This window comes from Podarcis tiliguerta (genome assembly GCF_965153285.1).
Source record: "Podarcis tiliguerta genome assembly, chromosome: 3".
Taxonomy (NCBI): Eukaryota; Metazoa; Chordata; class Lepidosauria; order Squamata; family Lacertidae; genus Podarcis; species Podarcis tiliguerta.
Window position 1 is genome coordinate 16,129,541 of NC_139536.1, and position 12,951 is coordinate 16,142,491.

The following is a 12,951-nucleotide window of genomic DNA, read 5'->3' on the forward strand; positions in this document are numbered from 1 at the left end:
TTTAAAAGAGGCCCTGTGGAACATGTGTACTCTGTATCCACGGGACCTCTTTTAAAGGACTCACCCTGTACAAACAGCAAACAAGGCATTCACTTAAAACAGTACATCTCAGTCTTCCCTTTTCAATCATGGTTTGAATTCAATCAAATTTAAGAAAACCGTTTTCAAAATACAAGTATCAACTAAACTATTTCCTGTGGTTTGGCACATAACAGCAGTATCAGAAAACATGCCCACATGCGACACAGGCCAAACTACTTAAAAAGGAGAAGAATGGCTCAATCCTTGCTAGAGCACCTACTTGAATGAAAAGGGGTGGAGGGATCAGAGTCAAAGACACTGCAAACATCTGTGGTGCTGGAAGTGGACGATGGTGGAGGTGGGGTGAGAGGTGTTCTTGGAGAGTTTGGTGCAGAAGCAGCACTTTCTGTTTCACTCTCAGGGACACGACTGTAACTGATTTTTCTTGGCTCCTGTTGCAGAGGTGTAGGATGTCTCATGGTGCCTGGTCTTGGGTTTGATGGACGAACACCCGGAGATTTGAGAGAATAGGTGTACTTTTTGGGCTGCACAGAAAACCAAAAACACTGTTTATACGAAGAACACTGATAGTTTTTACTGTAAAATTACTTACTTTTTCCCTTTTAAAAAGTTTGTGCAGCTCCAACTGTATTTTATAGCATACATTAACTGAGAATAAAATCTAAATACTCACAAATCTTGGGGGTGGCTTGACGTTACGTGGCTCTATTTCTAGAGACTTGTTGAACAGATAATCTGCAAACTCTTTTTCCATGCTATTTCCCATTGGATTCAGATTTTCAAAAAATTTCTGAAACCCAAAATATTCAGAAAGATTAACACAGAATCGACAGATCTCTTGAACAGCAAAACCAGATTAAAATCAACTCTTATTTGACGAGGACATGCTCTAGAAGTTGATAATTGAGAAATAAAAGGACTGTAGAGTAGGGAGCCAGTCTAAGGGCTGAAAATAAATTCAGGTGTAATAAAATCAGCCCAATACCCTGGGTCAGCAAAGGAGCTTCAACCTACAATATAAGCATTTCCTCATGGCCACTAAAAGGAAGATGAACCTGGAAGAGCAAAAAATCCTACTTACTCTGATATCAGCTTCTCCTCTTAGGCAGTATGGCTGGTTTTGGTACTGTTGGATCTCCCCTGTTATCTCAGCCACCTTCCTCCGCTTACTGAAATTGATAAGTTCTTTCCCATGTCGTTTGAGAAATTCAGGATTGCCTTCTTCCGTTTTCAAGATGTTTGTTAAATAAATTCCTACAATTAACGTCCAAAAAAATTGCAGCTATAAAATGGTTATGGTCTTTCAATGGAAAACTAGAATTAAGGTTTGGGAAGGTTGAATTATGCACTTAATTTTTTTCTGAAGATCCAACAAAGGGATTCCTGATCTCCTCTCCTCCAAGCAGATGTGCCAGCTGGCCTTGCTGCTACTACTTACATGGGGTGAAACAAAGTTTGGGCTTCATCTCGACACATGGTTAACTAACCTTGGATGGTGGCCAAAGGGCACTGCCCACTTAATGCCCGTTTGTGACCAAGCCATTCTAATGGCAAGCTACACCTTTTGTCACCTGCCTCTCTACCCACCTCTACATCCTCCTTCAAAAGTCCACAGTGCCTCCTAACCCTTTCCTCAGCTTTTTGTTACTAGCTTCCAGACTCATGGCATGCACTCAACCACCCTCTTTGAATCTCATCCTCATTTTTTTTTGGCCTGCCATTCTACCAGCTCTTCATCTGAAAGGCTCTCACTCAATAATAATTTTTAAAAGACAGTCTATCCACACACCCCAAGGCTTACAATGCAACCGACCTATCACAGAATGAAAAAGGAGGAGGGGATGGAGCGGGTGAAGCAGGTACCAGGACAGGTTACAGTGTTCTTATAACAACCAGCTGGGGTTTCAACTGTTCAGGGAAAGGAGGATGAAATGGCCCTGCTTCCCTTCTCTCTCTCTGCTCTACAGCCTGATAAATGGCTGCTGCTAATAAGTGCTGAAGGAGAGAAAGGCTGAAAGACTGGAGGTCTCACAGTAGAGCCAATGGAGTGACCCTACTTCCCTTCTTTCCCCTTACCTTCAAAGGCCTCCAAGTTCCTTCTCTCGCCATTCTTATATCTTTTTTTGTATCTATCCATGACTTTCACTCCTCCAGCTCCATCACCCTTCACTGACTTCTAGACCATCTGTGATGTTACCTATTTTCCTTCTTCTTCAAAACCCGCAGTTTCCATGAAGCCTTTAGTACCACCCCATAATCCCCATGCCCTATCACCAAGGCTGCATGTATGCAACTGAAACAGTAATCCCTTCCTTTTTACTACCTTCCATAGCACCCCTTTGGTGTGTCAAATTTCAGATTATAAGCTCCTTGGGGCAGGGCTATGTGTTCTTGCAATACAAAGCATAATGTGTACTAATGTCATTATGTAAATAAATAATACAGTACAGGTTTGTAAACAACCACTTTCCTGGCTGCCTGCAGAGCATATAAATTACCTCCATGCAACTAGGCAGCTATTTTCTAAAACCTGATCCTTTTAATCTTATAAATAGGAATGCTCACAAGATAGGTTGGTAAAAAAATGTGAGTGAGAAACTTTATGATTATGATTAATATTAAAATGTCTATACTGACCTTCACCCAAAGATCATAGGGGTAGTTTACAAAACACAAAACACATACCATAATAACAGACCAAAACAATTATACCCCCTGCCCATTTAAAAGGCCATGGATTGTTTAATTAGCCAAAGACTTGGAATAAGGCTTGTCTGGCACCTAAAAATATGTAACAAATGCATCAGGCGAGCCTCCCTGGCTTATTTATATAGCAGATCTAGTATTCTATATTCAGGTGTTCTATATTTAGCATTCCTCACCACTAATGGAGAAGGGAAAAGGAAAGGAGAAGGCACACAGGCACAATGTTTGTTCTGTTTAAAACACCATGGTTTATTAGACAGAGATCACTGCATCTGAATCAGTCTACTGTCAAAGCACAGTCAGAAAGTATCTTTATCACACAGAGTATAGCACAGCGCTAAAAAATAAAGCACAGAGTAAATTGGAGCACTTTATCTGATCTCCATCCCTTGATATTTCCCTGGTTAAGCTAGAACCACAACGTACACTTCACAAATGTTTAGTGTTTCTAAATGAGTTAAATACTAATTTGTATTAGTACCTAACACATGAAGATAGCTGAAAAATCAGGTCAAGGGTTCCAACTAAAATGTAGTGAAATTGTGGATTTGATATTGAACAGGGGGGAAAGCTTTTGAAGTTGAAATACTGATTCTTTGAAATGCCTGGCTATTCCTAACAATATAGCAAGCTCCACTAATATATTTAAGAAATGGTTTCTTAATAGAATCATAGAATCATAGAATAGAATCATAGAATCATAGAGTTGGAAGAGACCACAAGGGCCATCGAGTCCAACCCCCTGCCAAGCAGGAAACACCATCAGAGCACTCCTGACATATGGTTGTCAAGCCTCTGCTTAAAGACCTCCAAAGAAGGAGACTCCACCACACTCCTTGGCAGCAAATTCCACTGTCGAACAGCTCTTACTGTCAGGAAGTTCTTCCTAATGTTTAGGTGGAATCTTCTTTCTTGTAGTTTGCATCCATTGCTCCGTGTCCGCTTCTCTGGAGCAGCAGAAAACAACCTTTCTCCCTCCTCTATGTGACATCCTTTTATATATTTGAACATAGCTATCATATCCCCCCTTAACCTCCTCTTCTCCAGGCTAAACATGCCCAGCTCCCTTAGCCGTTCCTCATAAGGCATCGTTTCCAGGCCTTTGACCATTTTGGTTGCCCTCCTCTGGACACGTTCCAGTTTGTCAGTGTCCTTCTTGAACTGTGGTGCCCAGAACTGGACACAGTACTCCAGGTGAGGTCTGACCAGAGCAGAATACAGTGGCACTATAACTTCCCTTGATCTAGATGCTATACTCCTATTGATGCCGCCCAGAATTGCATTGGCTTTTTTAGCTGCCGCGTCACACTGTTGGCTCATGTCAAGTTTGTGGTCAACCAAGACTCCTAGATCCTTTTCACATGTACTGCTCTCAAGCCAGGTGTCACCCATCTTGTATTTGTGCCTCTCATTTTTTTTGCCCAAGTGCAATACTTTACATTTCTCCCTGTTAAAATTCATCTTGTTTGTTTTAATAGTTCTGTGGCTTATCAACATTTGTGATTTTATATTCTTCAATAATAAATCTTACTTACCAAAGAAAGGCACACATGGAGGATTAATAGACCTGAGTTTTGCCAAGTATTTCTTATGATGGTCTTCACTCAGTTCATGAGCTTCTTCAAAAATCTTTTTCTGGCGGCTTGGGATTTGCTGAAGATACATAAAGAAAGCTGAGACATGGACAACTACAAACCACATGTTATCAGTGATCTCAAATTAAGGGCCAGTCAAAATACTCAGATTCACTTGCAGGGTTCACTCACCCCTTACATATTGAAGTGCTTTTCATATCAAAAAATGGGTTATATTATGTGTGGCACTGGGAAGTGCCCTTGATTTTTTGCTCTAGTTTTCAATTGCTCAGCTTCAGCCCCACTTTCTTGTGGAGAGAAGAGACACTACTTCTTAACACGATGCTTTTCCACCATGGAGATAATCTCAGTCTAGGGAATATATGCAGTCTGCAAATGGGGACATGATGCACAAAGGAACTTTTGGCAAAAGAAACAAGATGTCACAGTGGCTTCTTACCCTTGTACATGGGACAAAACAAACATTTGCACTGCATTTTGTAAGTGTTTAATGTAACCCTGAGATTATCTCTATGAAAAGAAAAATGTGTCCAACAGCCTACCCAGTGTTCATGCTGAAGACTGAAGAAAAAAGTGGTTTTGGCTTAAATGTTTTTGTTTTTTTCAATGATACTTTATTCAGCAACAGTTAAAACAATTACAGTTTCGAGATCTACATGTGACTTACCTCAAAGGTATGATCCAGTCTGTAAATAGGTGCAGAGTTCATAGCACTGACAACTTCAAGGACACCATTAAAATTGTTTAGTTCTTGGAAAACTTGCAAGATCTCAATTATCCGACATACTACAATTACTCTTTCCTCTAGGTTTTCTGTTTCTATGATGCATCTAAATGTACAAAAAGATGTACTTATCAGTACAAGAATGTTAAAAAGCACCAATTTAATATAATTTTATTTTGACAAGTGTGACTTAATACAGGGGTTTCCAAACAGCTGATATAATTACTGAAGCCAACTTCTTTTCTGAATCCAAACGGGAGAACATTAGTGTTAAACTTGCACACCAGTAGGAAAGTAAAAGTCTGCCTTCAGAAGAGCCCACCTCTTGTTTCTGCACGATCAGGGAACACACCTCTTGATAGGAATGAAACAGTCTGGAGAAGTAAAACTAAATGCAATGGGCTATCCGCTCCTATGGAGGGAATTCTACTACATAATAAACAGAAATGACTGAATGATCTTATCATGCCTGGTGGAGATGCAGCCAAATTAATGGCCCTGAGCAGCAAGATTAGAGAAGTGAATCATGAGACATGCAAAAGACAGGTTCCTCCAACAGCAGCTCCACTAAACTCAAACAAGCCTTTAATTATTTAATTTCTCAAAGCACAATTTGAGGATTACTAACAGTCTAAAACCAGTGCATAATTCAAAGAATATACTGTTTTTCAATTCTTCAAACAATGGAGAAGTTTAGGAATTATTGTTCTTGCTACACTAATTTCCTTCTATGAAGCTCCAATATTTTGCCAAGCTGCAGCTCAGGAACGATGTTGCATGCCAAGGCCCCATGATCCACAGTTCCCTAGTGGATAATAAACACATGGACAAGTGGATTTGGTTTATGGGTTCAAATAGGCCACAACTTTATTGTTTACAAATGTGCACAGTTTGGCTTAGGCATTGGGTGTATCTCGACTCCCGCCCATCTGCAGACAGCCAAACTAAGGGTAAACCACCAATATGATGAGCCCAATGACTTATATCAAATAGGGGCACTCTGAGAGATCCCCCTTGGGGTTGTGGCATGGTCCAAGCCCACATCTGGGCAGTTTCCTTTAACAAGATACCCTTAATAAGGAGGGGCAGACGGAGGCTACAACCACCCCTCAGTCCAAACAAGGGCTTACCTAATGCCTTTGGCTGGGGTTTTGTTTTTTTTCCATTCTAACAAGAATGCTATCTCGGGTCTCAGACTAGCTCTGTATGGACCTGGATGTTAATATCAATATTTAGAAGATCTTAGTCAAAGCACTCAAGCAACTTACTTTTCAAACCACAAAGTAAGATTTGTGGTATGTCGTATCATCTTGAGCAGGTTAGGAGAATTGATTTCCTTATCTTCTTTTGTCCATACACTTCCAACCAGCTCTGATGGTTGCACAGCTCTACAAATTGACAATAAATATAAATTATAGAGAAAAGGCTATCATTTTATGGTCAATTGAGCTACTACTTCCATCTAGATTATTACAAATAACCAATAATTCTCAAATCAGAAAAAAACATTGACTGCATTTTTTTTGTTTGCTTTATGGAATGCCATTGTTCTACCATCTACTGTTAACAACCAATTGGAGAGAATTGGTTGTTAAAAGCAGATGGTAGAACAATGGCATTCTACAAAGCAAACAAAAAAAATCTCTAGTTAAATGCTGTATCTGTGGATGAGGTTCTGGAAGCTTATAGCTTACAGCCTACAAATCTTGCTTTCATAATACGTTTTTTAACAGTGAGCTCCAAAATGCCAACATATGAAAATAAATTATCACTTTACTAGCTATATCAAATTCACATTAGTATATACTAGAGTCACAATTTGGAACATTGTTCCCTAAATGCAATATGAATAGCTTTGCTAGTAAGAACTGAATGCAGAAATGACCAGGACCGAACACTACATTGCTTGCATATTATGATGTAGAAGAGAATAATATTGTTTTCAGAGCTACCTGTAAAGTTCAGATTCAAGTAATGTGAGCTGTCGAGCAATTTCTATTGGATGCAACGTAAGCAGGTCAAATGTTTCAATGTGTCCTGGCTTGCTAATATGCCACTCAATTGGAGGTGGTGAGCTTTCAAAAGTAATATTGTGACTTGGCCCAATTGCTTGTGCTTGCTTTTTCCTATGGATTATCTTTGTAATTGACTCAACCCATTTCTTCATAGCTTTGCCTGAGAAGTAAAAGAAAAATACATTCTAGGATTTGAATAATAACAGTTACGTAGTAGCTAGAAACATTCCAATAATGAAAATGGGAGAACAGTGGAAGACAATGTGAGAAATTCAGAAAACGAAGCCAGAGCCATCTGGTCTAGCACCAACAGCCAGATGCAACCAGGAAACTCACAAATAAGGCACGATGGAGACAGTCATTCCCTTTGTTCCCAGCATTTAGTGATAAGGCCTATAATATACTGTTTCTGAACATGAGGCCCCAGACACAGACCTACATTTTAGAATGCCTAATCGTTTTGCTTAAACCTAGATAAACTAGCGGTCATCATGTCTTGTGGTAATGTATTTCCTAAGTGTTCTATGTCTCTACCAGAGAGTACCAGCTTGTCCCCAATCCCCACACCCAACCACACACTATCACCTTGGCTCTAACCAGAAGAGACTGAGAGAAGACAAGATAGCTACCTTCAAATATCTGAAGGGCGGTTAGAAGGAAGATGGAGAAAGCGTGTTTTCTCCTGCTCTGGAGGGTAGGACACAAACCAATGGCTCACAGTTACAAGAAAGGAGATTCTTAGTAAACATCAGAAAACAATGGCCTGGAAACTTTTGGAATTTCTAAAGCCAAATATCATTCATATCCTATTTCAATTACAACAGTATTTGTCAGTAGCTTAGAGAGATCCCTGAGCTGTTAACTTCCAATCAATACCAAAAGACACCCACCTACAGCCAAGCATCTAACTGTCCAGAATAGCCCAGACAACCATCCTACCCTTTTCTGCACCTGGAAATCTTCCTTCCAGTTGCTACCATAGTCATGAACAAAAACTGGAGGAAAATTGTTATTTTTTGTCCTAAAATCAGTGTGACTTTGAGATCAGTCTTGCTGGCACATGCTCAGCCTGAATGACTCTTGGATCTCCTGGCTCAGGGTGCCCATCTGTGTATCTCATTAGTGACCTTTGCCTTGTAAAGCCCAACTGGCAAACTGAAACATCACACTTTAATAAAACAGGTACAAAAGAAAAAGAAGCAGATCATGCTAGATCTTTGCAATAATCAAATCAAATACCTCTGACAGTGCCAATGAATTCTTCCAACCGTTGCAGTAGATCTACATCTCTCTCAAAATCATAGAAGTGATGCTCCACCCAGTGCCGGCATACATTTAGAACTCTACAACATTAACAGAGATTATACAATATTTGAGGACAAGGTTTATATGATTTATTTTTGACAAAGTCTACTAGAGCTGTAGGGCTGGTTTCATTTTACAGCATATATACTGTCCTGACTCCCTGAAGAAGTGCCATACAGCTGTCAGGATCTATGCCAAAACTCCTGTCTGACTTGCTGGGCCTCGAAAAGGAGGACTAGAACACTGAGTTCCCTCAATCTCCAGTCCAAGCTCTGGTAGCTGGGTAATAAGTGAATGTGTGCAGTGGTAGGAAACCTAGCCAGAGCAAAAGGTCAAGCTGATTCACAGTTTATGTCTATGGTCATCCTCAAGTTCTGCTACCAATTAACATTTACTGTGCACTTAAAAATGTTAAAAAGTATGTCTCTCAAGGATGAATTCTATCTCCCTCTAGATTGTAATGGCTTGTGCATCATCTAGTGGAATTAAAATGGTGAATAAACAATACAGAATATGAGACAATATTAGTTAGGTGATATAATGTTCTGGAAAAGGTATGGTATCACTGAATTAAGATCTGTAATGAAGAAAATATATAAGCAACAATACTATCAAGTGAAACACAAGGTAGATGAAGTGCCATTTCTGAAATATTTTCAGATAAGGCATATTATAACTACATTAATAAATGTAGCACAGTTCATTAAGAAATTACACAAACTTTGAAGCATATATTTCTAATAAAGATCAGTCATGTGGAACTCTGGATCAGAAGTGGCTTTTTGAAAGTACAACGGTGGGAAGGTTGAAAAGCTCTGGTATATGCACAGAACATTGTACAGTCCTTTGGATCCCACCCACTGATTTTAAAAACTGGGATCTAAATCTAAATAAGATGCAGTTTACACACTTAAGGTTACTTACCGCAGCTGTACAGGTTGGATATATTCCTTCCTAAATCTTTTTAGCTCTGCGCTAAGTGGTTGATCTCCATTCTCCATAGCTATGCGGTCTGCTTCTGTTGGTTCAGGTTCTGGAATTTCAAATCTAATGTGGGATGGTAATGTAAAAAGTAGGTTACTAAACGGGTATTTAACATTTGCAATAAACAATAAGGAATAGGACTAACATTCTTACATTTTATTTAGGAAAGTTCCATTCAGGCAGGAAAGGGAAAGGCCACAACCCCTATAAAATTTCAAGCTTTCCAACTGACACAGGTATAATACCCTTAAGTGTGATTGAATAGGGAATATACTACAGTGGTACCAATCTGAGATTAAATAAATTCAATATCGTTTGGAGTAAAATGGAAATAATTTGCAAAGATGCAGGCATCTGTGGTTTGACTTCACACCTGGAGGTGCACTCCATTGTCTCTTGAGACAGATGGATGCCAACACAGGCATCTGACTACTTAGTATGACATAACTGAATAGCACTTGCATTTTACACATTAAATGCAGACAACCCTCAATTTATGTGGGGGTTACAGTCCGGACATCCCTGCGTATAACCAAAACTGTGCATATCAGGAGTACCCTGGAGTAGTGAGTCACTCAGCAAGCCCCACTGTTGATCAGGCATAAGCCAGAGAGGGCAGCGGGGTTCGCACAGCTGACGCGGAGGGAAGCTTCTTCCTCGCACATCAGCTGAGGCAGTCAGACCGGCTCACGTGAGTTAGGGGGCTGCAGGGTTTGCTCAGCTGATGTGATGTTAGGTGGGGGGGGGGCTCTGGGGAAAGTCTCCCCATGAACCAGGAGGACTCTCCAGGGTGATCCCCATTTCTGGATCCACTTTTGGGTTCCTGGCACCCCATGTGCACATAGTTACATGCAAATAGAGTACATGTGAATGGAAAATTGCCTGTACAGTGGTACCTCAGGTTACATACGCTTCAGGTTACAGACTCTGCTAACCCAGAAATAGTACCTTGGGTTAAGAACTTTGCTTCAGAATGAGAACAGGGAGGCCCCATTAGCTAAAGTGGTACCTCAGGTGAAGAACGGGCTTCCAGAACAAATTAAGTTCTTAACTTGAGATACCACTGTACCTCAAATTAAATATGTGTTTAATTTCATACACATTAAAGCTGTCATGTGCTGTAACTTCATTTATTTAGCTATGCATGTAAAGCACAGAATGTGGAATTGAAGATTCACACTAAATTGGGAAGAAATTGTTTCCCATGAAATTTGCATTTGGGTTTTTCTTAAATGCAAATCTGTAAAGAAAAATGGGTTGGATTCAGATTTCCCACGGACAGATTTCCACTGATGGGACTGCTCTATTAGAGGAAGGGAGAGGCGGCAAATTTTAGTCTCCCTTAACTTCTATTCTGGAGGTAGTAGACAATAGTCAGGATGTGCTTAGGGGGAAGAGGGAATAGGCATAAGCGCACACATACACACACACACACACACACACACACACCCTTTCCATAGGTTAAAAGTGTTATTTAAAAACTCATCTCAGAAGAAGGGAACCAAAATTACAACACAGTATTTCAGAAAAATCCTCTTACCGTTCTATCAGGAGACTCAGTAATTCCTGAGGCTTGCAAAAAGATCTGTATGTTGTAAGAAATGTTCGAACAAAGTTGGGATCTAGGAGAGACAAAATAAATATTTCACTATATTGTTTTAAATTGTTTAGACAGCTAGTGAAGAACTCTAAGTGTTAACTTCAGAAGCCTCAAACCCTGGAGTATGATGCAGTTGTAAGAGATATCACCTAATCATGGCTGAGGGAATGGGGAAAGGGCATTCATTCTAGATGGATTTCTGCTCTCTTTGTAGGCGAAAAGGTACTTAGGTAAAGCAACATCTTGCTTCTGGGACTGTGGAGCCAACTGTATTTTGCTGAAGGGAGTAGTAGCCAGTGGGGAAGCAGGGTCGTGTTGCACATCTCGCCTAATAACACTGCATGTCATTGCCGGTTACTGAGAGAGGGACAAGACAGTAAGGAGCTTGATGGGGGCATTGGACCGGCTTTGCCACTGTGCCCACACCACACCAAACTCCCTGCTGCCTTGTCCCTCCCCCTTTCGGTAGTCAGCAGTGAGTGTAGCATTGGGAAGCTAGGTGAATAGCACCCACCAGGCTGGGCCGCCCTGCTAGCTGCTACTGCCTGGGGGGGTGAAATGTGTCCCTAGATCATGAAGGAAGCTCCAAGCTAGGAAACTACACATGTGAGAGAATCAAATAACAATGCAAACCACACTCAAACACGAAAACACATCATCTGATGGGTGGTCAGAATGTACTATCTACCAGAAGAACAGAAGCCTATCAAGAAAGAGTTTTCCCCTTCTTTCTTGTACACAGGAGGGTGTTTAACTTAAGGATGTCAAGCAGCAGTAAATCCCAGGATAAGCACACCTGCTGTACAGGACCTAAAAGGCTCTGAGCAAAACTATTTGGTTAAAGCTACTCTGACTGAAGATTTAGCTAGGGACAAACACAAATCTTTATTGTTTTGCCAAAGGCCAAATGTAATCATATAGCAGTATAACTAAAAGTATGATATAAACTCATTGCACAACCCACTGAAATAGCGAGTACCTTTTACAACAACAAAAATACAGTACTAATAACTACAAAAAAGGCTTCTGCTTCTTTACAATTTTAACAAGAGACAACACTCCTGAACCAGAAATCTTATCCTCTTCCCTGGCAAGCTTACACTGTTTTTAGTTCTGTTGTTTCCATATTAGAAGACAAGGATCAATGTTGAATATTTTAAAGTGTCCACTGCTACCACGTCTATGGTGGTTCGAGACTCTTGAAGGGTTGAATTTAACCATCATGGTTCCTCCAGACTGCAGCAAGAGGAAGTCAAGGCCCTACTGCACAGCACATGAAACAACTTGAATGCAGTTACCCTAATTAGTGTGTCTTCACATGACCTTCAGTTCTTTGGGTGAGCTTTGTAAAAGCCTTCCCTGACCAAGAATGGATTTGGGGAGAGGTCCTGCCTACCCAATCCCAGAGATGGGACCTTCCCCATACTGAATTTCCTACTACCTACAAGGAGAGAATAAGCCTCATGCACTCCTTTCATATAGCCCTCAACCTCTCAGACATGAATTCCTCTCACCCTTAATCACGGGGCTCACTGTGCATGCACCAGAATCACTTGGGGTTAATTTGACCTGGGATGTTCTGGAGCACAGAAGTAGACTTTAATGGAAGGAGGGCATCAACCCAAGGCCCATTCTTGATCAGGGCTAAGGGACAGCTACTGTAACTTCTGTCCCAACATTAGAACAATGTATTTACATACACTATTCAGTATGCACATTTAGTTATAAAACTCATACCTTTCTATCACTTTGTTTGATGTTACTTTACGGCAAGTTCAATTTTCCTACTAAATTCTTTTCCTGCAATGACTTCATAGAGCCAAGTCGTTGGTTAAAAATACACACACACAGTTAAGTCAGGATGTCTGTCTATGTGATAAATCTCTCCTCAAACAGGCATTTTAAAAAGCTAAAAGAACAACAACATCTAAAAAAATCATAAATAACCATTCCTGAATGCGTTAAGAAAGGAAATGGACA

General features: G+C 40.4%; 1 protein-coding gene across 1 annotated transcript in view; it reads right to left on the reverse strand.

Annotated features, from left to right (window-relative positions):
* Positions 1–12,951, reverse strand: part of SOS1 (SOS Ras/Rac guanine nucleotide exchange factor 1) — a 41,306-nt gene that overhangs the window by 7,384 nt on the left and 20,971 nt on the right. The window contains exons 11-20 of the mRNA XM_083432943.1: positions 10,912–10,993; positions 9,312–9,434; positions 8,322–8,425; positions 7,020–7,242; positions 6,336–6,455; positions 5,011–5,173; positions 4,284–4,401; positions 1,124–1,296; positions 716–832; positions 302–566 (exon numbers count right to left, since the gene is read on the reverse strand). Of these exons, the coding sequence (XP_083289069.1) occupies positions 302–566; positions 716–832; positions 1,124–1,296; positions 4,284–4,401; positions 5,011–5,173; positions 6,336–6,455; positions 7,020–7,242; positions 8,322–8,425; positions 9,312–9,434; positions 10,912–10,993 (1,488 nt within the window). The remainder of the gene's footprint in view (positions 1–301; positions 567–715; positions 833–1,123; positions 1,297–4,283; positions 4,402–5,010; positions 5,174–6,335; positions 6,456–7,019; positions 7,243–8,321; positions 8,426–9,311; positions 9,435–10,911; positions 10,994–12,951) is intronic.